The following is a 26898-nucleotide window of genomic DNA, read 5'->3' as shown; positions in this document are numbered from 1 at the left end:
CGAAGTGGACTCTTAAAGACTGTGCTCAATAACGCAGTCACTCGATTGCAGCCGGTTGATTTGCACCTTCATGTGCGAGGCAGTGAACGTGGCGCTGTTTTGCTGCAGTGTTTGGGCAACCACGAGTTCGACGACGGTCCCAGTGGCCTGCAGCCGTTTGTGAGCAGGCTGAAGGGCAGTGTTCCGGTTTTGGCCTGCAATGCCAACTTCAGCGCCGAGCCGGCTATTGAAAGCAGCGTTAACAAGTCCACTGTGCTGACTGTTCAAGGCCATCGCATTGGGATTATCGGCGCCATCACTGTGGACACCCCAGCGCTCTCGTCCCCCGGTGAGAATCTATTCTGAAATATCGCCGTGGTGGTTCAATTGGTTTGGCTTTTGGCTGCTCATCCCAAGGCAACGGGTTTGAATCCGGCCGAGGTGGCCGTGTTATGATTGAGGTGAAACACAAAAGCCCTTATCTGCTGGTCGGTATCAGTGTACGTTGCAAAGCGCGAGGTGGCCTAAATTAATCCAGATCCCTCATCCGCGGCATCCTTTATAGCCGGGGTATCTTCGGGACATCAAAACCGCACAGTCGACAAAATAGTTTTTCTCTGAGACAAAATGCAAAGCAGTACAGCCGGACAGATGTCTTTCGCAAAAGCAAACTTGTAGACGTCGTTTCGCTTCTGCTGTCTTACAACCAGCATGCCCATGTCTCCTCGCCCCTGCTTCAGCCTTTAGTTTTCTACGTTGCACATTTAGTGGCACTGAAGTAATTTTCATATTTCGCAATGATTAATTCATTTTATTGGTGCAGATAGGAACAAGGTGCAGGTCACAAACCTGCCAACTATGGGCGGCAGGGTACGTCTGGTAGCCAGATGATGGCGCATAGACAATCACAGCGAAATTTCTCTCCGAGAGGAGATTAGAGCCAGTCAGGCCTCTCATCATCAGCATAACTGCGCCCACTGCAGAGCACAACCCTCTGTCATATCCTCTTAATCAAGTCTATTCTGTGTCAGCGTTGGCGATCTTATGCCTGCAAACTTCGAATCTCATCCGCCCATATGACTTCCTTCCTGCCTTTTCCACGCTTTCCTTCTCTTGGACTCGAGTCAGCTGCCGTTGAAGACCATCTGATGCTTGCATTACTTTTACACACCCTTCCCGTTCTCATTTCTTTCCTTGTCTTCCACAAGGATGTCACTAACTCACGCTTGACCTCTCGCCACTTCTGCTCTCTTCCTATGTCTTAACGTTATACCTATCATTTTAACGCGACAGTGTCGAGGCTACCGTGAGCAGAAGCTCCGGCGTTGTCGTCGGCGTTGTCCGGGTTCTGAGCGAATGAGTCCAAAAGCATCCGGCTGGGCTACCTAGGTCACGTGATCTTGTCGCGTCATCACAACCTGCCTATCGCATTGTGAGAAAACTGACCACAGTTGCTGGACGGAGTTAAATAATGATGGGTCGCTCGTGAAGAGGACCCTGGATCGCACAAGCCCCACTAGTGGCAGCACCTGCCATTAGGTCAAATGTTTAGGAGAATCCCCCTAGGTGGAGTAATTTGTAATAAGGGAGTAATTACTCATCGACATTCACCAAGCGCAGCCATGCGGCTTCAAAGAAAACCTATACAACTTTCTCGGAAACTTCGTAGTTATAGAAAAATTCGTCCTGCTCCGGGGTTCAAAGCTGGGACCACCGCTACACCGGAGCCGTCGCTCTACCAACTGAGCTAACCTGGACGGCAAGCTTATGGTAGGGCGAGAGCGAATTGATCAATAACTCTAAGTGGGAACAGTGTTGGTGAAATGTTTAGGGAAATCTCCCAAGGTGGTGTAGATTTGTAATAAGGAAGTAGTTACTTATTGACATATAGCTTTCCTTTGTTACTGTATGGCTGCGCTCGGGTGGATGTCAATGAGTAATAACTCCCTTATTACACCTGCTATTACAGGACAACTCCACATCGCTTAACTGCTGCACCGCTGCGGTAGGAGGGGTACGAGGACTCCCAGAGATCTATGAAGATAAAGTCGCGACTGACCAATTCTGCGCATATGGGCATTAATTAACCAATTACCACTATCGCGTCATACACTTAAGGCGGAGCTTAAGTGTCCACTGGAATTTTCTTTTCGTACATCGCCGAGTTCAGAAATTAGGCTCAACCCTTTTCTTTATCCTCCAGGTCTCCTCCCCATAGGCTAGTGCCGGCAAGATACATCTCACGTACTTTCTTCTTGAAGGGTACTTCTGAACTGCCATTCTTGGACTGAGAGTGTCTGTCAAATGCACTCTACCCCAATTTTATTCTCCTACTTCTCTTGCTGTCGCGATGCGGATCTGCTATCATTATTTGCCCTAAGTAGATGAAATTCCTGACTAGTTATAACCTTTCTCAGCTTATCGTAAACTGCTGTGCCCTTCCAAGTAGCTGAAGATCATTTCATATTTCAGGAGGTAGTACACGCGACCCTCAAGAAAACCGGAAGTTAGAAAAAGGAATCTGTCTTGCGAATTCGCTGTATTATCTCTTGAAACTACGAACCATCTAGCATTTTTGCAAGTTATGTTCAATTGATTTAATTTGTTCATAATAATGTTCACAGTCACTGTTCTAGTTTACCTGTGTAGGTCCTCGTTCATGCTTTGCAGTTCGGCTCCTGCGTTCCCAGCAATAATGCCACCAGGAAATCGGAGGTTACTTGGGTATTCTCCAATTACTTTTATCCGAACTCGCCCCAATGCGCATCTCAGAATACCCCCTGTAAACACGCGGCGAATAATATTTAGAGATCCTATTTCTTAGCGTGACACCATTCTGTATTGGAGTATTATTGAGATAGCATTTCTAGGCTATGTCGGCGGGGTCGTGTCCGCAAGAGTATCCGCAAAATGTGTGGGCAGCAGTTGCGACATTCTCACAAGACGTCGCACCAAACGTGGGGTTGTGATTTAAAGGTGATAATGAGAGGATGCTGCGCAAAAAATATGACTATAGGATGATTAGGTAATTAATTAAAACCAAAAATGTACAAAAACGTCGAAATAGCGCGGACGTCGATATAGTGAGTGGATGGTAAAATGGCAATGACGGTAAAATAGTAAGAATTTGTGCAATAAGCGAGATTGAAATTTGGAATGAATTTAAAAGGGTTTGATAAATGAAATGGAATCGATTAAAATATTTGATTGGTGTGTGGAATTTAGGTAATTAATTATAAGCAAGAGTCAATAAACGTTTGAATAGGCTGGACGTGTATGGACCTCCTTCACCCCGCGACGTCACGAAGATGCGGTGGCGCTGATGTTAGCAGCGACTGTCGCATGGTAGGCAAAACAGGTTCCGCTTGCCCGTGCCTACCGCAGCTGCCGCAGCTACCGGCGGCTGCTTCAAGCCTGTGCATTCCAGAAGCAGCATGTATTGACCAGCTGCGTCACTGCTGGATCCGCGTAGTAGCATAAAAAATATTAAATTAGCCTCGATAGGTTTCTCGCGCATAAATGCCGCATTCGGAAACTGGCTAACAGGCACTGGGCCATGGTAGTAAAGCGCGAAGTCTGGGAGTCGATAGGCACTGCCACTCAATGCACTTAATAGCATGCAAGTTACTGCGTTCATTCACCTGAACTTCAGGATAGTAGGCTGATAATTGCTCAAGGAAAAAAAGACATATGCAGCTGCACACGTACTTATCACCTTGAGCCTGAGTGCACGGGGCGCCGACAGGTTCACTCGCCCCCAAGGAATGCGTTTTTTTGTTAATAGCACACCATGTTTTAATGGCGCGTTTTATGACATTTAATATTTACTTGAAACTGTTTCTTGATATGACGACGTAATTATTTCATTCGAGTAAAAAGAAGTCTGGTAAGTTGTGTCAATCTTGCGCGGTCGCGTTGGTGTGCTTAGAATAGCGTACCTTAAGTGTGCTAAACGGTCGTGTCTCCTCGTTCGCTTTTGGCCTCGTTTTTTTTGCGCTGTCAAGTATGAACGCCATATGCTTTTTCATTGCATCATGCATGTGCCTTGTTTCATGAGGTAGTACATGATCGCGAAGCTTGTGTGGAACGAAGCAGCCGCAGTCGTGCTACTAACAGACACGTGGCGAGATTGAGAGGGGACGCGGCAATGAAAAGTGTTTTCGTTATTCATGCATGCGATATGTAACTAAACTTGGTGCAAATATCAAATTCCTACGCTAGTTTCAGTAATTCCTTTTATTTATAGCTATACCTGCTGCAGTTCTGGGTAATTATAATTACAACCGTCGTCAAGTACCCCCAAGGTGTCAAATAATTGAGTAGATAGTGCGCAGTTTTTTTATGCCAGCATGTACATAAAGCCCTGCTCTGTACGATGACGCGATTAGTTCTTTTTCTATATGATCAGTACTTATGCATGCATAGTGCCGCACTTAGTTTAGCCATCACGCTACCGGCTCCCCCGTGCGGTCTGTCTTCGACCTTTGTCGCGCGCCGGACTTCGTTCTCTTCTACTCGGTGCTAGGCCCTGCCGGATACGCTCTGCGCAGTGTGCTCGCCAGGTACTGTTCTGCCAGGGACTGAACGTCCTACCGGCGTCCCTGACATTTTTGGTGCAGCTGCTGGGTAAGATCTATGTACGAAGAGGTCCCAGGAACCTCCAGCGCTCAGCCACACCCCCTGGACACGACACCTGTCCACAAGTCAAGCCGCCGCTTGAAAGGCTTAGCTCCCGAGTACAATCCCCTCGCCGCGCCATCCCGCAAGATGACCTCTACGGTGGCCAGCCAGACCTTCCAGCAAACTGTGAGTTCGCCACCGCTGCTTCTTCATTCGCCTCGTACGCCCGCGCCGATTCATGGCGACAAGTTTGAAGATGTGGAGGACTGGTTGGATGGGTATGACAGGGTCTCTGAATTTAATCTGTGGGACGAGGAACGCAAGCTTCGGAACGTCTACTTTGCCCTCCAGGACGCCGCCAAGACGTGGTTCGAAAACCACGAGTCCGCCATCCACACCTGGCAAGACTTCCGGCGCCAGTTGCTGGATACGTTCAGCAGCAACGAGCGGAGGGAGCGTGCTGAATTGGCCCTGCAATCGAGAGCACAGCAGTCAAACGAGAGCGTGGCGACGTTCGTGGAGGACATGACCCGGCTTTTCAACCGCGCTGATCCTTCGATGTCGGAAGCCAAGAAGGTGCGCCATTTGATGCGGGGCGTCAAGGAGCAATTGTTCGCTGGGCTTGTGCGCGATCCTCCGGCTACAGTCGCCGATTTTGCAAAGGAGGCGGCAGGCATGGAGCGCGCCCTGCAGCAGCGGTTTGCGCTCTACGGCCGTTCCTCAAACATCACTGCTGTGGAGTGCCACATGCCGAGGCCCGGGGATGAGAACACCTCCCTCCGAGAGCTCATCAGGAGCATCGTTCGCGAAGAGCTGCAGAAGCTTCGCTCTGTGGAGCAGCCTCCTAGTGTCACCGCCATCTCGGAGGCTGTCCGTGACGAGATACGCCGCACGGTGCAGCCCACTCCACCACCGCCACCGCCAGCGCCCTATGTGATGACATACAGCGAGACATTGCGAAGTCCTGCGCCACCACCGCCGGTGTTCTACTCTCCTGCCCCTACAGCGCCGTCCCACCGATTCCCGCATACGACAGCGCTGCCAGACGACCGCCCACCCGTCACGAAGGCAAACATGTGGCGAACGCCGAACAACAGGCCCCTGTGCTTCCATTGCGGCGAAGCAGGCCACATCCGTCGTCACTGCCCGTACCGGCGGATTGGCCTGCGCGGCTTTTCGCCCGACGCACCCCTGCCGCGCTATGGTGAACGACCCCGCGAGATCGATCAGTACCTAGCGGCCAACGTCCCACCTGTACCCACTGTCCAACGTCAGTCCAGGTCACCGTCGCCTCGACGGTTTTCTTCACCAGTTCGCCAGTCCTACGTCCGGCAGTCCTCCAGCCCGCGCCGGGAAAACTGAGGACGGCGACCCCCGGAGGTAGGGCCGCCGTCACCGGACATAATGACGAACATCCTCTGCTCATTGACGTTAGCATGCGACCCGACCTCCGACCCCACGCCGCGACGACCTTTCGACGCCCAGAGACGCCTTCTTCGCTTGACGCCTCAATTGGACAATCTGAACGACCCTTAAGTCCGACGACTTTTCGACTAACGGAGACGCCTCCGCTTGACGCCCCAACCCGACCGCGAGAACGATCCCCTAGTCCGACCTCCCTCACACAGCGTGTTTCTGACGGTGACCAAGCTTCGGCTGAAATCTCTGCCATCGTTGATGGCCGCCGCGTGACTGCTCTCGTAGATACCGGCGCCGATTTCTCCGTCATTAGTCGTGGTCTGACGCTTGTCCTGAGGAAAGTACTGACACCTTGGCCTGGAACACACATCCGGACAGCTGGAGGCCATCTGGTGACACCGCTTGGCGTCTGCACCGCTAGAATGGAGATTCGTGGTGTCACCTTCACTGCCTGCTTCGCTGTGTTGGCTCATTACTCGAAGGACCTCATCCTCGGGTTAGATTTTCTTCGGGAACACGGTGCGATAATCAACCTCCGCGAACTTGTCGTGACGTTCTCACCTCATTGTGCCATAGCCGACAGCAGCGAGCCCGACAGGCCTGTTTTTCGCGTGGTTGATGACAATGTCACGCTACCACCACGCTCCAGTTTGTTTATTACGGTGGAATGCTCCAACCCACGCACTCCTCACGGGGTTGCGGAAGGTAACCTGTCGTTACTGCTGAGACAACAAGTCTGCGTTGCGCGGGGTGTTACTTCCGTCCACGGACTGCGAACGCAGCTTTTTGTTGCGAACTTTAGCGCCGAATACCGCCACTTGCCGCAAGCAACCGCCATAGCCTATTTCGATGAAATTAGTGACTCAGTCTCCCACTGCGCCTGCTCCCTCAACGATACCCATGCATCGACGTCTGACGCCCCCGTTATGACTGACGTGAACCCCGACCTAACCGCCGATCAGAAACACCGCCTCCACATGATCCTCGACTCTTTTCGTGACTGCTTTGCGACCAATTCTAAAGTTCGACAAACATCGGTCGCTAAACACCGCATTGTAGTGGATGAAGGCGAGAGGCCTATACAACACCACCCCTATCGAGTGTCTGCGAAAGAACGGGAGGTGGCAGGTTGAGGAAATGCTCTGCGACGAGGTTATCCAGCCGTCAACAAGCCCGTGGGCTTCGCCCGTTGTGCTGGTCGCCAAGAAGGATGGCACTCTCCGATTCTGCGTCGACTATCGTCGCCTCAACAAGATTACTAAAAAGGACGTTTATCCGTTGCCCCGAATTGATGACTCGTTCGATCGCCTGCGTCATGCCCGATACTTTTCCTCTCTTGATCTACGCAGTGGGTACTGGCAGATCGAAGTCGATGAACGTGACCGTGAAAAGACCGCGTTCATAACGCCTGACGGTTTGTACGAGTTCAAGGTGCTCCCCTTTGGCCTGTGTACCGCTCCTGCCACCTTTCAAAGAATGATGGACACTGTCCTGGTTGGCCTCAAATGGCAGTCGTGTCTCGTCTATCTTGATGATGTGGTTATTTTCGCTGCGACCTACGAAGAACATCTCAAACGCTTGAGTGCAGTATTGACGGCCATCCGATCTGCCGGTCTATCTCTAAAGACCGAAAAATGCCACTTCGCGTACCAACGGCTTAAGTTTTTGGGCCATGTTGTGATATCTGAGGGTGTCAGCCCCGACCCCGACAAGACGGCTGCTGTAGCTTCGTTCCCGACGCCCACTGATAAGCGAGCTGTGCGCCGGTTTCTTGGCCTCTGCGCATATTACCGACGCTTCGTGCAAGACTTCTCCAGGCTGGCTGAGCCTCTCACACGGCTGACAAAAGACGATCAGCCTTTCGTCTGGGCACAGGAACAGCAGGACGCCTTCGAAAAGCTCCGAAAACGCCTACAAACAACGCCCATTCTTTCCCATTTTGACGAGGAGGCGGATACAGAACTTCACACCGATGCCAGCAACATTGGCCTCGGTGCAGTCCTCGTCCAGTGGCAAGATGGTGTTGAGCGTGTGATTGCTTACGGCAGCCGCACGCTGTCTCGGTCCGAGGCCAATTACTCAACCACTGAAAAGGAGTGCCTAGCTGTTGTGTGGGCGATAACGAAGTTCCGGCCCTACTTGTATGGTCGCCCGTTTCGGGTCGTGAGTGACCACCACTCACTGTGCTGGCTCGCGAATCTTAAAGACCCTTCGGGCCGGCTAGCTCGTTGGAGCCTTCGCTTGCAAGAATTTGATGTAACAGTTGTCTACAAGTCGGGCAACAAACACAGCGATACAGACTGCTTGTCCCGTGCTCCTATCCCGTCCAGCTCCGATGACCCCGAAGATGGCCCCCTCTTTATTGGTGCTCTGACGACATCCGACCTCGCTCAACACCAGAGGGACGACACGGAATTGCGGCCACTCATCGATTATCTTGAGGGTACTGCCTCGTTACCGCCTCGTCTATTCGCGCGTGGCTTGTCGTCGTTTTGCTTGCGAGATGGCGTCCTCTACAAACGAAATTACGCCCCGACGCACTCTGGTTACCTGCTCGTGGTTCCAACGGCGCTCCGCACTGACGTTTTGCAGGCATGCCACGAAGAGCTTCCTTCCGGCCACCTCGGATTTTCTCGAACGATGGCACGAGTTCGTCACCGTCATTACTGGCCCAGGCTTTCTGCGACTGTCAAGCGTTATGTACGTACTTGCCGCGAGTGTCAACGTCGGAAGAAACCACCTTTCAAGCCGGCTGGCTTGCTCCAACCCATTGCTCCGCCGAGAATTCCTTTCCACCAAGTCGGCATGGACTTACTGGGCCCATTTCCCACGTCATCATTGGGTAACCGGTATATTGTGGTTGCCACCGACTACATCACCCGGTATTCTGAGACGAAAGCCCTTCCCCGCGCCACTGCTGCTGAAATTGCTGACTTTTTCATCATCAGCATAGTCCTCCGCCATGGCGCCCCTTATGTTGTTTTAACTGACCGAGGCACAGCGTTCACGTACACGCTTACTCAGGAAGTTATGCGGCTCAGTGGCACAAGTCATCGTAAGACCTCAGCTTACCATCCTCAAACCAACGGCCTAACCGAGCGCCTCAATAAGACTATCGCTGATATGATTTCTATGTACGTCGACGACGACCATAAGAACTGGGACGAAATCCTTCCGTACGTCACGTTTGCCTACAATACTGCCCTTCAAGAGACGACGGGGTTCACGCCATTTCGTTTGGTACACGGTCGTGAAGTCGTGACTATGTTGGACACGATGTTGTTGCCCGATATTGCCCGCCCATCCGTTGCCGACGCTGATGCATTCGTTCGCCATGCAGAGGCTGCCCGCCGGCTGGCTCGGCAACGAACCTGCGTGCGGCAAGAAGTCGATGCTCACCGCTATAACCTCCGTCACCGCGAAGTCATTTTCCAGCCTGGCGATCAAGTGTGGGTTTGGAGCCCCATCCTTCTGCGCGGTCGTTCCGAGAAGCTTTTGCGCCGTTACTTCGGCCCCTACGAGGTACTCCGCCAACTCAGCGACGTTACGTATGAAGTGCGCCCGCAAGGGAGTGTTCGTTCTTACAGACGCCCGCCGACATCCGAAATTGTGCACGTCGCAAGACTCAAGCCATACCATGCCCGCTAGGACAACTCTCACCACGTTCGGTGCCTGGGATTCTGTTAACACCAACACGTGGCTCCCCCTCACTGTCAGGCATCGAGTCGATGCCTTTCCAGAGGGGAGGGGCAATGCCGCACTTAGTTTAGCCATCACGCTACCGGCTCCCCCGTGCGGTCTGTCTTCGACCTTTGTCGCGCGCCGGACTTCGTTGTCTTCTACTCGGTGCTAGGCCCTGCCGGCTACGCTCTGCGCAGTGTGCTCGCCAGGTACTGTTCTGCCAGGGATTGAACGTCCTACCGGCGTCCGTGACAATAGTTACATGAAAACGTTTCTTACAAGAAACAACTAACACAGTACTGCACGTGTAGGGAAAAAAATCGAGAGATTTATTACGGTCCTCAACGTCTCAGGAATAGTTTGTGACAAATGGAATCATTTGATTTTCATGCGAATTACGAAGGTGAGTGATCCAGTCGCAGAAAATGTGAGAGGTCACAAAACAATCCTTAAAGTTTATTCCCTCGTTTATGGCATCTTCGCTTTGGTCAAAGAAATGCGGCACTGAAATCAAAGAAATTACCGCACAATTTTTTACGACCACACTTCTAAAAAAGCGTAATTTATAAATTTGTACTCAATATTTTGCTATAATTTTTCGTCACGAAACTAGACTTCAGGGCTAGGAAAGAAAATAATTCTAGAAATCAAAAATTTTCACCAAATCGACCAGCTTAACAAGAGGACAAGTCGGCCTGGCTGGTGCGTGGTCATGCGGGTAAAAACAGCGCTAAGCGAGAAAGAGGAGATTAGGGACACGACGCTATCCCCACTTTTCGCACAGCGCGACACGTACGTATGTCAGCAGACGATGAGCGCATGTCTGCTCCGACGAAACAAGGCCAGCACTTCCCCTCACTATTGTCCCGAAGTAAAATCATTCCGGCTAGTGCAGAGTGTCAAAACTTGTTTTATTCAATGCCTAGCGCATAAATAAACGGCAGGAACGCTTTCTACATGTTTACTACTAACCATATATACAATACAGTGGCAAACTATTTCTCTTTATAGGCCGCACGTGGCCAACGCGAGCTCATGTACTTCAACAAATTACTAAGTTGGAAGCATCGACCATTGCTATGATTCGCAGAAACTGGAAACGCGCCTACAAGCCTTGAAAACCCGCGCTCAACACCTAACCGCGACGCCACTCCCCGACCTTTTGCCTACCACGAGCTCGCTAGTGACTGCAGCGCCACCTCGTTTGTTTACAAACATGCAGGAGGTCTATATAGTAAGGCGGCGGAAAAGAACCATGGCGCCAAATTTGAAAACAAATCGTGGCGCCAAATTTGAAAAATGGGTGATTGAGGAGATTAAGTGCTACAATCAGAGTAAAACTAGTTAATAAGATTACTAATTATAGAAATGGGAACACCAACGCTTTCGCATCCCTCCAATGTGGGTAGCCGCAGTGACCTCTACTTTTTTATTGCATTTCCCCTCGAGGGCTATGATGGCTCTGCAGCCACGAGATATATTCCAGTATTTTTCGAGATTCCTCTTCTACAGCCTGCTATCGTAATGGCTGCATGAGTGCTGAGCTTTGTCTTAGCCAAATGCTTCTCATAACCTATGAAGGATGTATTCTGTACAATTTTTAATAAAGGCCGAGTTTGGGCGAGTTGGTTTTCCGTGCTAAACGTAAAAGCGCAAAAAACAAGGAGTAGAATAAGACACACAACACGAGCGCTTGTGTTGTGTGTCTTATTCTACGTCCTTGTTTTTTGCGCTTTTACGTTCAGCGTACAATTTTTAGTCGTCTCAATAATGATGCGAATATGGTTTATTATTGAGGAGCCTTTACGAAAGACAGCCGGGGCCTATTGCTTATTGCAGTGTATGGTGGCCCGATCTTATTGTTAATTGCCTGTGTACATAACTTTTAGGCAATGAATATAAGTAGTTTGGTGTTAATTTTTCTAGTCGTTGAAGTATTTTGTTTATGAATTAAGAGAATGCTAGCCTTCTTCCAAGATACCGCTGTTCTTTTTTTTGATACTGTAAGTCCCATCAGGGACTGTAACAGGAAGGGCTCTGACTGATACAGTTGTAGTGCACATGTTGGTAAGTAAACAATTTGAACAATAACATATGGGAAAAATAGTTACAAAATCGGTTAATAAGGCATTCACAATACGTGGCCAATTTTCCTTCTCATTGTCCTTCAACCGATCGGTAGCTATCTGAGCCTGAGCAGTCGCTCCCTTTGCTTTGCTTCAAAGCTTTATTTGCTTCCTCGTTGTCAAGTTCCCCTGCACCTCGCTGTCGGTCGTTATGGCCCTAATGATCTCGGATTTCATATTGATGCGTGTGGAATGCCTCGCTACACTAACTCTGTTCTCAATATTGGAAATAACGTTGCGAGGTACGGGCTGCGGACTAAGTGAAGGTTAGCAATTAGGTCTTTATTTAGAGAATTTGACCCAAAAGAAGAAATGGCCTGGCTTAGCTTATGGTTAAGCCTAGGATGCGAAGCATACGTCGCTTGGCAAGCCGTACTTCTCGTTCTTCTCCCGTTTCCGTGGCTCTTTGTAACTTGCGCTTTGCGGTCTGGCGAGCCGCCCTCTCCCTGGCCGACATCTCGCTGCTCAACTGACTCAACGAGCGCGTCGCCTTTTATACAATTGCGTGACGTCAGTATCTCCTAGCGGTAGGAGCGGGAGTTAGGCCGCCGGCGGAGGCTGCGCGTCCGCAAGCGAGCGCCCGAGTTGAGCCCCAGCTTTCACAGCTGTTGTGACGTCATATCACGTGGGGCGCCGATGTAGGTCAAGTGGTAGCTACGCGGCCACGCGCGGCGCAGCAAGGAAGAGCTCGGTTGTGCGGCTAGTATGCTTCGCATAAAAAGAGGGCCCCAGGCCCTTGAAGGTACAGATTGACTCCCGGAGCAGCTGCTTTCTTCCGTTGCCGAAGGGATACACCCATTGTCCGTTGAAGGTCGCATTTTCGAATGCCGTGGTCACGCTTTAGAACGCAGGGGTAACTTGTCCAAACTGCGGGATTCCAGACCCACCCGCGTTCCTATGCGAGAGGAGAGGGGAACAGCGGCGTTTCGCGACCCTCGTAAACATCTAAAGTCCGACAGGGGTGCGTCTTCGCCTGAACATGAGCCCCTCGTGTGCGACGAGGCTGGCACCATGTGGCGCCAAGGGTAGGCCGGGGCGCTCGCGGCACAAACAGTTTCCGGAGCTCGCGGGCCCACAGGCCAGTACTGTCTTGCAACGCAACAGACTCCTCCCGCGGTGACGTCCTTCGTCGAAGCTGCGTCCCCAGATGCAGGTTCGAGAGAAGGCGCTCCGGACGGCCGCAGGGCAAATACTTGAGCTCACTTTGCACACGCGCGCGCGCGCGCGCACACACACACACACGCACACGCGCACGCGCACGAACACACACACACACACACACACACACACACACACACACACACACACACACACACACACACACACACACACACACACACACACACACACACACACACACACACACACACACACACACACACACACACACTCGTGGAAACCCCTGGACGACGGTACCCAAGCCACGAACGACTGCCAGTCGGCTTTTACCAGAAAACCTCTCCCTGTTTATCTTTGCTGACCAAGTATTCAGCTGTCGTCAACACACGGCTAAACACACTGCAAAAAAAGCGACGCAGAGATCTCAGGCGGTGCTTTAACGCCGTCTCATACTCTCGTAGTTTAGAACGCTGTACTCAGACCGCCTGCGTTTCGGTTCTCGCTTCCCTTTTTGTACTCTTGCAATATGAGGCGGCATCTCAGGAGTCTGCCATTCTTGCCCGACTTGCTCCAGCCATGAAAAATGCCATGGTCGGTCTCGATTGTGATTTTTCTGCTTTGGGTGTAGCAAGACAGCTTTTTAATGGTCCGTACTATGCACAGGCACTCTTCCTCAGAGGTGCTGTATGATTACTCTCGCGGCGTCAATTTTCGACTGAGGTACAGCACGGGATATTCTTCTTTCTTTTCGTTATTCTGAGAAAGCACGGCACCTAGGTCACGGTTGCTGGCATCGCACTGGAGAATGAACTTTCGACAAAAATCTGGCGAAACCAGCTTTGACTTCGATGACAGAGCTTCCTGCAAATTTCAGAAGGCTTCCTGCTTGGCGCGTGTCCAGTTGATCACATCAGCCTCGTGCTTCCGTAGGCTATCTGTGAGGGGACTTGCCCCTTCCGAGTAATGCGGTATGTAGTGCTGGTAGTTAGCACTCGTAACAAGGAAAGACTGCATGTCCTTCGTGGTTGCGGGCCTAGGGAAGTCTCTGATAGCAGCCACTTTAGTTTTCATGGGCTCACGCTTTCCTCGCCCTATTTTGTGCCCCAGGTATGTCACTCTTGCTCTACCGTTAACGTGGCACGTTTCCGCTTTCATAGACAATCCTGCGGCCCTAAACATCTCGAAAACTTTTCTAATGTGTCCCTACGTCAGACCTCCGGTCATCTGAAAATGCAGGTACATCATCCAGATAGGGAGGGCAATGCGAAGTCACTTAGACCTTCAAGCACCCGGTCCATTAATCTAGAAACACAAAATTGTGCATTTTTAGGCAAAAAATCATAGCAACTTGCTGAAAAACTACGAAAGGTGTGATGAACGCCGCATAGTGACCGGTTCGTTCCGATAATGGCACCTTCCATTAGCCTCTCACCAAATCAAAAATAGTAGAAATAAACGTAGCCCCGCTTGCCAGTTATACTCTTTCCTCAATATTGGGAAACGGGTAGATTTGGTCTTTTGTCACAGCGTTCAATCTCTCCTGTAATCCACACATGGTTCTGGATCCTTTCCGGGAACCTCGACAAGGAAACACGGGGTACAGTAATAGGCTCTTCCCTCCATGACGATTCCGAGTTCGAGCATTCTTTCTTTCTTATTTCTCTTTGCCTGGGAGTCGCTTGGTACGGCTTAGATTTGAAAGGGACCTCTCATGCCTATTCAATCCCATGAATTAGCAGGCGGGTTTTTCCGGGTCTTTTTCTCAATTAGTGCTAAAATTCTGTTATCATGTCCTTAGTATCCTCGACTTGCTTACGACTTAACTCCGATTGGTAGGCGGTGTACGCGAGGATCTTCTAAATTCGGGTAGCTGCTTCCTCTTGCAAATAAAGTAATAATAATAACTAGTTTTTTGGGGAAAATAAATGGCGCAGTATCTGTCTCTTATATCGGTGGACACCTGAACCGCGCCGTAGGGGAAGGATAAAGGAGGGAGTGAAAGAAGAAAGGAAGAAAGAGGTGCCGTAGCGGAGGGCTCCGGAATAATTTCGACCACCTGGGGATCATTAACGTGCACTGATATCGCACCGGACACGGGTTCCTTAGCGTTTTGCCTCCATAAAAACGCAGCCGCCGCGGTCGGGTTCGAACCCGCGAAATCCGGATTAGTAGCCGAGTGCCCTACCACTGAGCCACCGCGGCGGGTGCTTCTTCTAGGAAAGTAGGAATTTCCAAAGGAGCATCCTGCGGAATGTTTAAGCCAGTATTGACGACCTCTTTCCTTTCTAGGAATGGCTTCATTAGTTCAACATGATAAACCCGTTCTTTGCGTTTAGTACCAGGCAGTTTTACCAAGTAGTTGACTTCAAAGGTGGATCCAGTACTTCAAAGAGTCTTTCGCAAGGCACCTCCAAATTATGCAGCCTGTTATGCCGCAATAGCATGACTTCGTCACCCGCTTAAAATAATTTCTGCCTGGCATTCCTGTCATAGTAGCGTTTCGCTACCTTCTGTGCTCTCTCCACGTTTGACCTGACAGTTACTTTCGTTTCGCTTAACCTCTGCAGTTGTTCGAGCACATACACGATCATACTTCTGCCCACCGTGTTGGTCCTCCCCAAACACATGAAGTAGTCTTACCGGACCGCGAAGATTTCTTCGAGGACATACTCGACCACACTCCTCCCAGAACTCACGAACTATTTTTACCGCACCGCGAAGAGTTCTCCCGTATACTATCTCTGCGGGACGAAATCCAGTCCCTCATGCGGCACTGCGTAAGGCAAAAAGCGCTCCCGGAATACAGCAGTCCAAGTGCATCTTCCTCGCTTAGCGTATGGCCCTCAAGACTTTCTTGAGCACAGCATGCCATCTTTCCTCGCTATTACTGTGTCGATGATAAACAGAGTTGTGTAGGATTCTTATCCCACATCTTTCCATAAAAGTGGTGGTCAGTGCACTAGTGAAACTTGTTCCCTGGTCAGTTTGTATTTCCGCAGGGAATCGCAAACACGCGAAAATAAAGCGAACAGGCCATCCAGCACCCCAACAGAAGTTGCTTCGTTTAATGGTATGCCCTCAGAGAGTTAAGGAGTTTAGTCGCCGGACACAACGACATCAACAGATACTTGTGCCCTGATTTTTTTTTGTTTTGGTAACAGCCCCACAATGTCAACAACAACTCAGTGGAGACGCTCGGAAATTATAGGTACGTTTACGATTACGATGGGAGCTTTCCACTAGTTGGTGGATTTTCCTACTTTCTGGAAAATCTCACTGGTTCGGACAAAATCCTGATCATTCTTGAAACATCCTGGCCAGTTAAATTGCTGAAGGAACCTTGCTTTCGTTTTGTCTATACCAAGGCGTCCAGGCGATGAATTGCCGTGACAGAGCTGTAGCAATTCCATGTGATATCGAGTAGGCACTAATAGTGATCAAACTTCCTTCCTCGTTTATTGTCGTAGTGACGGTACAAAATACCGTTTTCCTCCCTGAAGGAAATGTTCGGTGATGACACGCCTTCAGTCATATCAATTTTATACGCCTGAAGAGTCGGGTCGCTTTTCTGTTCAGACCGGAGCTTCTCTTTGTTCACTTGAAGCAGCTGGAGTGGGCTGCGCGGAGTAGAAGCGAGAAACGAATTGTTAAGCTCGCTTTCCAATCCTTTCGACCGCCGATTCCTCTGCGCCTTGTGCGCTACGCCAGTCTCGTCTTTCCTAGGTAAAGCCATTTAAACAGGGCACTTTTCCTCGTCATCTCCGACAATCCTTGCATTAATTAGTTCACTGGCATCAGTTGCTGTCTCCAGATCTTGGTATATAAGCTTCTGCGAATGTTGCCGTGCCTTAGCCCGAGTTAGAGCCATTACTTGGGCTTCGGCGTCAGCGAAAGCGAAACCCCTTTCGTTGAGCAGTTTTTGTGAACTGCTCGAAAAGAGATAAGGGTAGCCTTCGGGCAGACCCTTCAACACACCTGCTACTGTGTTTAGGGTACCAAATGGCCCCTCAATTTTGACCTTAGCCATCGCCAAACACACCGAGTCTCCACTGAATGCCTGACGAATTCTTGCGCAATCCGATACATAGTCTTCTTTGGTGATATATTTCGGATGGACTACATCCATGGTGGCTGCCGAATCCCTAAGTGCCCTGAATGTCTGTACATTTATGAGGAGATATCTAGTGTACGGTTTCAGAAGGTCATGGTTTCTTGGGTGATCACTCAACGAGGCCTACAGTGGCCTTTCTTTCGGGCAGTTACGGGCAAAATGCCTGGCTCTTTACAAATATAGCACGCTAACGGCCTTCTCTTTTCCATCTCTGAATAATGAGCACCACTTTCTTTACTCGCAGACTCCTAAGCCTTATGTGAGGTATCAGGGCGCAGCGAACCACGTTCTTTCTCCGTTTCTCCACGAGCTCTCTGTTGATCTCTGGAATAAATTTCTGCCCCTGGTACCCGTTTCTGAAGTCTTGACCCGCTATAGGCTGCTGAAAGCTGCGGCTTGCCAAGTACTCATCCGCAAGCTGCGCCGATTTTTGCCGGTCTTTGACCCACAAGCGGACGTTTTCTGGCAAGGTCTCATAGAACTGCTCCAGATAAACTAAATCCTTTAGTTTTCTAAAATCGTCCCCTTCCTCTGAGCGTTTTATCCACTGCATCGGGTTGTCGTTGTTAGTGCAGGCAGATTCCAAAAAACTATTTTTTTTCTTGATCTCTGAAATCTCCTGAACTCTTCGGTAGAAATACTGTACTTCGCGAGCAGGCTTGATCTCACCAGATCATAGTTACCCGCTTCACTAGAACTCAAGCGAGCCACCACCTGTGAAGATTCTCCTGGGAGCAACGCCAGCAACTTTTGTGGCCATATGTCACGGCTAATTGACTATCTCTCGCACACGCTTTCAAAATTGACGAGGTAGAGGGCGATGTCATCGCCTTATTTGAACGGCTGAAGCAAGTTCGTCATCCTAGCATTACCTCCCTGAGGTGTGACGGCACTTTCACCCGTTCTAACCTTGCCCGCTCGAGCCTTGCCTTCTCGATTTCAAGCTCAATCTTTTTTTTCTCTCTCTCAGCTTCCAACTGAGCTCCTCTTTATACTTTTTCTTTCTGCTTTCATCGCTCATCCGCCTTCGCTTTCTCCACTCGGAGTATTTTTTCCAAGCGTCCGTTATCTCGTCCTCCTCAAACTCCACCTCTTCAACTGCGTGACGAATTTCTGGTTTGCTCATACTTTGGCTTACTTCTAAACCAAATTCAGCTGCCAGCAGCAGTAATTCTTTACTTAATTTCTTTATATTCATGATTGGCAAGAGCCGAATATAATGTCTCCAAACTAATCACTCACCCAGTGGTGATTAAGTGAAGCCTATTCCTCAGCTAGAAACCAGATCTATATCATCTGGCAACGCGTAGTCACTTCAGCACTCACCCAAACCAGGAGCTCACGATGGCCACCGTGGCTTCCGAAGCCATTAACTGCCAAGTCCGGCGATCCCAGATCGTCAAGGTTGCCTTTGAGCGGTTGTCTTCTCGCCTGGCCTTCACGCTGCGCTGCGATGAAGGTGACTCCTTGAACCACGTAGCGGGGCACGGTTGATCCCGGATCCTCGAAGGCGCTCTCTCGTCGGCAGTTGTTCAGCAGCTCTGTGCTTATCCCGCCGCTGCCAACCAGTTTGTTGTCAGGTACGAGCTGCGAACTCTGTGAAGGTTAGCAACTGAAGGTGAAGGTCAGCAAGGGCCCCAGGCCCTTGGAGGTACAGACTGGCTCCCCGAGCAGCTGCTCTCTCCCGCTGAAGGAAGGAGGCTCCCATTGTCCTTTGGCGGTCGCATTTTTGGACGCCGTGGACACGCTTTCGAACGGCGGGGTCACGTGACCAAGCTGCGGCAATCCAGACCCACCCGCGTTCCGATGCGAGAGGAGAGGGGAACAGCCGCGTATCGCGACACTCGTAAATATCTCAAGTCCGACAAGGATGCGTCTTCGGGTGAACATGAGCCCATCGTGTGCGACGAGGCTGGCGCCAAGAGGCGTCGAGGGTAGGCCGGAGAGCTCGCGGCACAGTTTCTGGAGCTCGCGGGCCCAATGGACAGTAGTGTCTTGCAACGCAACAACTCATCTGATTTTGTCCTATACCTAGTTTGCTGCTGGCCGCTTTTAGGCTCTCTCCGCTGGGGAGATCGTGCTGCTTCTCTAATATTAGATTTCCATATGGTGGGTGCGTTGGCCTTACTCATTAGATGCTTTCATCCCGTGGCCTGTAGTAATCACAACTGTCGTCGCCTTACAGAGGTTTCCGGTATGCTGTCTATTTAACCTATGCACTGCGCCTCCTCAAGATAGAACTCGCAAGGCTCGTCAAACGTGTTGTCATGCTCCGTCCTTCATCGGGTGTGTTTATGTGAGCAAATGGCACCATGGGCGTGTTCCTGCCACAGTAAGCGTGTCCTGAAATGCCACGGCCTTCGTTATCTGTAGCATCAGTGAAAATCAGACTATTAAATGAAATGTTTTATTTTAAACAGAACAGCGCGTATTTTGACAGGGGCTACGAGGGATACACGACACAGACGAGCGTTGACTTGCAACTGACGCTTATTGCTTGGAACGAGGCATATATACAGATCTAACAAAAAGAAGAAAGCAAAGCAACCATTCATAGATTCACAGTCATTCATACATGCCGCACTAAACAAAGGAGATAACTAAGATCATCATTTCCCCCGCCTCCCGCTAAAAATACGAGTTCTTTCGAACAAATCGATTAAGAGGGGCTGATCAGGCAGGCGTCTTTTAACCAGGCGATGTGCGCCGCTCAAAAGTATTTCAAAATTATTTAGTTGGTTACTGAGCTTGCTTTAAACTTGTGTACGAGCGAAGTCAGGGTGGCAAGTTTTGCTGTCACAGTCTCTACATTGGATGCTGAGATGTCCTTTTACAGTGTTATGCACAGTGTTATTGTGATGTTCAAGCGTTCATTGAGGCATCTGTCCGTCTGACCCACATAAAGCTTGCCACATAACAAGGGAATGACGTATACTATACCTTCATCACAGGAGATGAATTGATTTCGTGTTTGATGTCACACCCTCTAGGAACGAAATAGGTATTAACCATTTTGTGCATCTTCCCAAGCTTATCCGGAGCCGAAAAAATGACTTTGACACCTGCTCTATTCGCTGTATTTTATTATCTGTGGGAGAAATTGTGAATGTAAGGCACAGCAGTGGTTTTTTCCTTTTTCTCTCGCATCAATGAGTCTGCCCGTTCCCATTTTCTGTTTTTGCTCAAACTTGTGAGAATAGATTCTCACACTGAAACTACTAGCTGCTTGGGACAGCCAGCCTTTACGAGCCTATCAGTTTGGTGAAAGAAGCTATCTTGCATGGAGTGCATGCAATATTTGTTAAGCGCGTCGTGAAAGCATGATTTTACCACGACAAGTTTAACCGGCTTAGAATGAGATGACTTAAAATGAAGCAGTGGCTTGCTGCTTCGTTGCTCGGAAGAGCAACACGTGTGATGGTGCATTAATCTCATCTTGATATCTAAAAATCGGATGACAATATTTTCTGGCACTTCAGTAGTTAGTATGACGGGGATGGAGACACTGAATAAAGGTAGCTTTGACCTGCGTAAAGGCTGCGTCAAATTTTTCCACGCTTGTTTCTATAAGAATAAGAAAGTCATCAACATAACGAAAACACTGTACAACCTTTGACACTTTCAATTATTCTTGAAGACTTCTACCCATTTGTGCTAACAAAAAGTTACTAAGCACGGGAGCTAAGCCTGACCTGATGCAAACTCCTCGTTTTTGCAGGTAAAACTCGCCGTCCCAGGAAATGAAAGTAGAAGTTAAATACACTTGAAGTAGTTCTAAAGAAACCCCGACGGATATGCCGCTCTGGTTTTGGAATTCAATTACTCATTGCTGGTCAATACATTCTTCTAAGCATGCGAAAAGCTCATCATGCGGTAGTGAATAATATAAGTCTTTAACGTCAAAAGAGCAGGCCCATCAATCCCTTGTTCTTGTTTCTAAAAACTAGATTACATCCTGCGAATTAGTTTACCTGGCACGGATCGTCCAACGTGAGCGAATTTAAAATCTTCTTTAGAAAAACGGCTACAGTTTTCTGCCAAGTGCCTCTCTCAGATACGATCACACGAAACGGACACTCTGGTCTGTGTGTCTTTGCGCTAAAAAACATTTGTAAAATATGTCCTTTACTTTTATCTGCTCCTTTTGTTAACAATTCAAGGTTAAGTTTTTTGCACACTTTCTTTGCCTTAGATACAATTTTTTTGCAAGGAAATGTTCTTGGCTACAGAAAACGAAGAAAGGAATAGCTTCCCTACCCTTCTTGACGTACAGTCGAGAGAGTAGCACGAGGAATCCTGCTTACTTGTCGGCTGGGAGCAAACGCAGCGAATGTCCTTTCAAATACGCGGCGGTTCGCCGAACAGAGACAGTGTTCACTGGAGCCTTGCAACGTAGTAAGGCTTCCACTCCTTCGGACACGCACCTATCGGATTCTGTCACCGGTGCCTGCCGGAACACCTGCCTCACCATGATCAGAAGTTCAGCAGGCGACCTTTTGCTTTCCGTGGTGTACATCTGCCCCTGGGAGAGAATACGATGCACTTCTGTGGGCAGCGACACGTTCCCTGCGGTGTGTATGACATTCTCCGTCTTGTGCTTCTTTCTGGGCAGTGATGCGCGGAGCTGGAAAAGGGTTTGTTGCCACAAGAAGTTGGTCGTGGAGTTCGGTAAATCAGAAATGTTGTTTGCTCAAATCGTCTTCGGCTGGGATGCATGGCATTCTATCCTAAGCACCTCATCTCGAAACGGTTCTCGAACGCTCTGTCTGCCTCTGCGTCGGGCTGGTAAGTATGTATAAGAGGGGAAGGAACAGCCGACCGCCGTTTACCATGCTTTGTTGACAACTGGGCTATATCCTGAAGCGAGCACTTATGGTCACGAGAAAAGGGACAAAAATTTAAGGTGGAAAGCAGCAGACGTTTGCACTTGCATCCACAATAAATTATTTTTGCTTTGGTCGACTACCTTGCTCAAGATGACCTGACCCATCGCTCCTAGTTTGGTGTCCGGGTGCTAAGAGTGCCCGTGTGCTGTGTGATGCCAGTGCACGTTGAGTACCCAAGTAGACGAAGTTAATCGGCAGCGCTTCGCTAAGGCTTCTCTTTTTCTCTTACTTATTTAATTCAATCCATCCCCTCACAGTGCCTTACAGGTGTATACCTTCTACGTATGTGATAGTTACTGCTTCTCTTCTTTCAGTGACACCTGCTTTTCATGCCGCATATTTGCATTAGTCAGGATTAGCAAAGTGAAGACCTGTTAATTTTGTGAAATTCAGTAGCCATTTAATCTCTTTCTCAACTATAAAGTCCAGCTGTGCACTCACTAAGACGTACTGCTTCAGTACAATTTCTTACGAGTAGTTATAACAAAGACCTACCGGGCCTACGTGGATAAATGGTGGGGCCCTAAGGGTCTTCGTGGTCTAACTTTTGCTAACTTTTGGGTCGCTAAGGGCTGTCGGGCATTGTTGTTGTTAGCCTCTGGTGGAGTGGCACATAACTACAGTGGGAGATTGGACATGCTGCGCTGTAAATTCAAACACAAGAACATTCACGCTCTCGGTTGCCCTGTTGTTTTCAAAGAGGCAATGACGCGTACCCACTGCAGGGGATTGGCCAAGGGACAGACGATGACTGAGAGATGCACAGGAACTTTTTTGTTGAAATTAGAAAAATAATAAACGAACACAAATTCGCCTATATAAATTCAGAACAAATCGGAAACTGTTAGATTGTGACTGAAAATTGGAAATGGGCTGTACGTGCATTTAGGATGTTTTGATTATAGATTACTTTTGAACAAGTGTAGCCAGAAGATGGAATTTAGTAAGATTTTAGGATGGCAGTCGTTTCGTGTCTAAAAGGAAACTGAATGAAGGAGAGCACATCCCTGTTGCAGCGCCCACAGGTAGAAGCACCAAGAGACGGAAGAATCCCAGAAGCAAACGTAGACCGAGCTATCGTAGCGGGTGTTCTAGCAGGCGCCTCCTTAAAGACTAGAAGCGCCGGCAGGGGTACCAAGAAATGATCTAGATTCGGGTTGAGCGCAGTGCGTGCAATATAGGGAGACCGTCAGACCACATCTATGCTGGTAAGAGTGTAACTGAGGCACGCGACAAGGTATACGCGTGAAGGGAACCTCAAGCTTGCACGACCGCCATTATTTACAGCACTACAGGAAGAGAAGATGACGGTAGTCGGGAGAGGAAGTAAGGGCACACGCTGTGATTTCTTTCAAAAGGAGACACCTCCGAAACGTGGCCGTTGTAATATATGCACAGGGCGGAAGGTGAGTCATGATTGGGCCTTAAGGAGATGCTTTCGCCAAGGTAAGAGCAACCTGATTTAAATGAATTCCAATGTGCCGATGCACGCAAACCTGCCGTATTGAACGCGCGTGAGGTGCCACCAAACAGTTGAGTTAGCGGAGTGCATGTCATGCCATAGACACGGTTATAGAGGAACACAGAGATAATGAACCCGTCGTGATTATGGCAGAAGAGCAGTTTACCATGCGCAAAGCCAGGAATACTGCTCAAAATTTGGCAAATAAATTAGGGTTAATTGAAGAGACATGGGAGAGGCCTTTGCCTTGCAGTGGGCATAGTTAGGCTAATGATGGTGATGATGAAGTCAGGAAGGCGGAGGGGGAATGACTAATCGAGGGAGAGGGAGAGACAAAATACCGACACCTGTTTTTGCTTCACAATGCGAGGCATCTGTCGCAATCAGAACATGAGAGTGAAAGGACCTCAGGTAATCTTCTAATGACAGTTTAGCAAATGGCAAGGCGAAAATTGTGCACTTTTTCCAAAGATGCCCTCAAAGGCAATCTGAATACACTGGTAGGTTGTCCGAAATGCGGACGTTTAATGGCTCAAAGAGAGATTCCAGAAAACAAATCTATGGGTGCCCTTTTGGTTTGCAGTGATCATCGTCATCGTGTGCCATTTCGTACGCGCGTTTGGGCACACTTGTGTTCCCTCTGCTGTCTCAACGTCAGCAGTGCAAACGAAAATAATTACTACTTCCCACTCTAGGAGAGAGAAAAGCGTCTTGTGGCTTTCTTTTCGCCAGAGGTACCAAGCCTAGCATAGATATATAAATTATGATCATCGCGTGGATTGATGATAAAAACGTCTTTTATGAAGTGAAATGATGTAGGAGGCCATTTTCCAAACATTTTCGCCACACTACCGGTAGCATTTGTATCGTAGCGACGAAAGGCATAAACAGGGACATGCGAGCTAGAGCAGTGCCATCTCTGCAGATGTGTACTTCAGTACGTCTGGACTGTAACCCCTGACAGAGAAGCTCTAGACCGTACAGGCGCTGTTTTGAAGCTTTCGGAGTCTTCATACGTCCGCGGTTCCCGCGCTGTGTCTGTGATTGCGGATGAATAGAAGAAGATACACCTCCTTTTGCAAACTAAAACACGATGCGGCGACCAGGAATTCACATGTGGTTTAATTAAAAGGAACACTTCTTACAAATTTACACAACCACAATTCTCTTGTTTAAATCATAATGTGCACCTCATAAAATGTATGAGCGTTAAGCAATTGAGCTCCCGATCAGAGCCAGAGAAAATAAGCAGAAATCTGTGCTCCAGTGAGAGCCCGGGTGCGAAAGCTGGAAATTCTTGGTGAAGGACAAGAACTACAACCTCGGCAAATGTTTCTTATTAAAATCTCTGCCAATACGGTCGCAGTCGTCATGTTCCACTCGCTTACCACGGTTCTGAATGGTCGCCACGAGCTGCTGCTCAGCACAAAGGCGCGGGATGAGATGCCGGCCGCGCAGTTCCCGACTTGGTAGAGGTGGAAAGCGAAACACCCCGAGCATTGCGCGATGTAGGTGAGAGTTAGAGAACATTTTAAAAGATTGCAGAGAGAAGAGATCAGGCAGAGTTGGTGGTTGCTGCCGCTCGACCTAGTAGGGCCAAAATACAAGATGCCTTGCTTTTTTGCAACAAGCTAATGCTTAAAAGAATAAAAACTGCCGGGGCACTTATGTCTCTTCACGTGCTATGAATACGACAGTCTTATATACTACTGCCGTTTCCATTGGTGCGTTGGTGGTTGACTATGTTTCTGGTGTTGTGTGCGTTTGTGCAACTTAGTTTGCTTTGGCCACCAACCAGCGCACCATTCGGAGCTCCGTGGGTTAATGCGCATACGGAATTGGTCATTGCCTACTTAAAATTCATAGATGGTGGGGAGTTCTCAGTGCAGTGGCGCACTCCAATGAAAGGTGGCTATTTTTGTCACATCCACACGAAGGGTTTGTACGGGAGTCATCCTGATCGTGTGCAAAGAGATTGCGGTTCGAATCCAGATGCCGCGCAATCCTTCAGCGGGTTTTAAAAAATTGTAAAACACTCGTCTGCTGCATTGGAGAAATGTGAAAGCATTTGCGTTTGAACGTCAAGCTTTTTCTTTGCAAGTCATCGTTGTCGCGTGACACGTATGACCCTTGGATTACGGCGGAAACTTTTTGAAGTTATTGATGTCACTTGACACTCATCACATGACCCTTGGATAACGTCAGCAACTTATTTTTACAAGTTATCGTTGTCGAACATCCCTGACACGCTTTACCGTCGTACACACAACAACGCCTTCATTTCTTGCCCTTCTAACTCGTTTGAAGGTACAACTCTTCGTGGCATATGCGTTTGTGCCCGCCTGGAACGTAAAGGGCCTGGGTTCGAACCACATGCCGGTGAATTTCTTTTTTCGAATGATCATTCTCGCGCGGACACGCTCTGATGTTGCGCTCTGCCGACGCGCTCTGCTGACAGGCCCTGTAGACGCAACTCATGAGAAAAGAAATGCTTTCGCATTAAGCAGAAAACTCCGCCTGTCGATGGAATTGCGTAACCAGGCCGGGGCTGCCGCCTGTTCTAGGTGGCCAGAGCCGACAACGCACTCCGTCAGCAGAACAGGATTTGGCCACCCTGGTGCGGCACTTGGCCACAGCCTCCTATACGAACAAACCAATTAGCCCCCGGCCCTGAGTCGACAGCGGCTGGAGACCAACTGACCAAGTCAGAGCTGTGACGAAGCGCAGCGTGCTAAGAATCTCTGGCTCCGGACAGGCCGCCATTGGAATCTCAATCTGTCAGCGTTTAACGCTAGAAACTTATCCAGTGAGGGTAGTCCAGCAGTGCTTTTAGAGGAGATAGTGGGTATTAAATGGGATGCCATAAAGCCTACTGAGGTTAGAAGGGCAGACGAAGCGTATACACTGTGACGAAGACTAGGTGTGGGATCCCTCATCAGTCAGGATATAGCTGGCAACGGAGAGGCATTTATATATTATTAATGAGAGGGTAGCAGCTATGATGGTTATGCTTATTGAGAGATACAAACTGAAAATAGTACTAAGCTTGCGCGCCTACATGTAGGTATGATGACTGGATTGTAGAATGAGGGCGTGTAATCGATATTGAGCTAAGTAAACACACACACACACACACACACACACACACACACACACACACACACACACACACACACACACACACACACACACACACACACACACACACACACACACACACACACGCACACACGCGCACACGCGCGCACGCACACACACACACGCACACGCACACACTACACTGTACTGATGGGCGACTTCAATGCCAAGTCAGGGAAGAAGCAGGCTGTAGATAACGCAGTTGGCGCCTGTGGCATAGGCTCTAGGAATTGCAGCGCGGAGTTACTATTAGAGTTCGGAGAAAGAAATCGTTTACGGATCATGAATATTCATACTATGCGCTCAACCTGGTATAGTTCAGGATGTGGACGTCTTCAGAAAAAAAGCGTTGTATTG

At 49.2% G+C, this 26898-nt stretch overlaps 1 protein-coding gene across 2 annotated transcripts in view; it reads left to right on the top strand.

Moving 5' to 3' along the window:
• Positions 1–26898, top strand: part of LOC144096778 (protein 5NUC-like) — a 414953-nt gene that overhangs the window by 259119 nt on the left and 128936 nt on the right. For both annotated transcript variants that reach the window (XM_077629663.1, XM_077629662.1), the window contains one exon: positions 109–328. In XM_077629663.1, coding sequence (XP_077485789.1) covers positions 109–328 — 220 coding nt within the window. The remainder of the gene's footprint in view (positions 1–108; positions 329–26898) is intronic.

This window comes from Amblyomma americanum, chromosome 7 (genome assembly GCF_052857255.1).
Source record: "Amblyomma americanum isolate KBUSLIRL-KWMA chromosome 7, ASM5285725v1, whole genome shotgun sequence".
NCBI lineage: Eukaryota > Metazoa > Arthropoda > Arachnida > Ixodida > Ixodidae > Amblyomma > Amblyomma americanum.
Note: the sequence above shows the minus strand (reverse complement) of the source record. Positions and strands in the feature narration are given on the sequence as shown.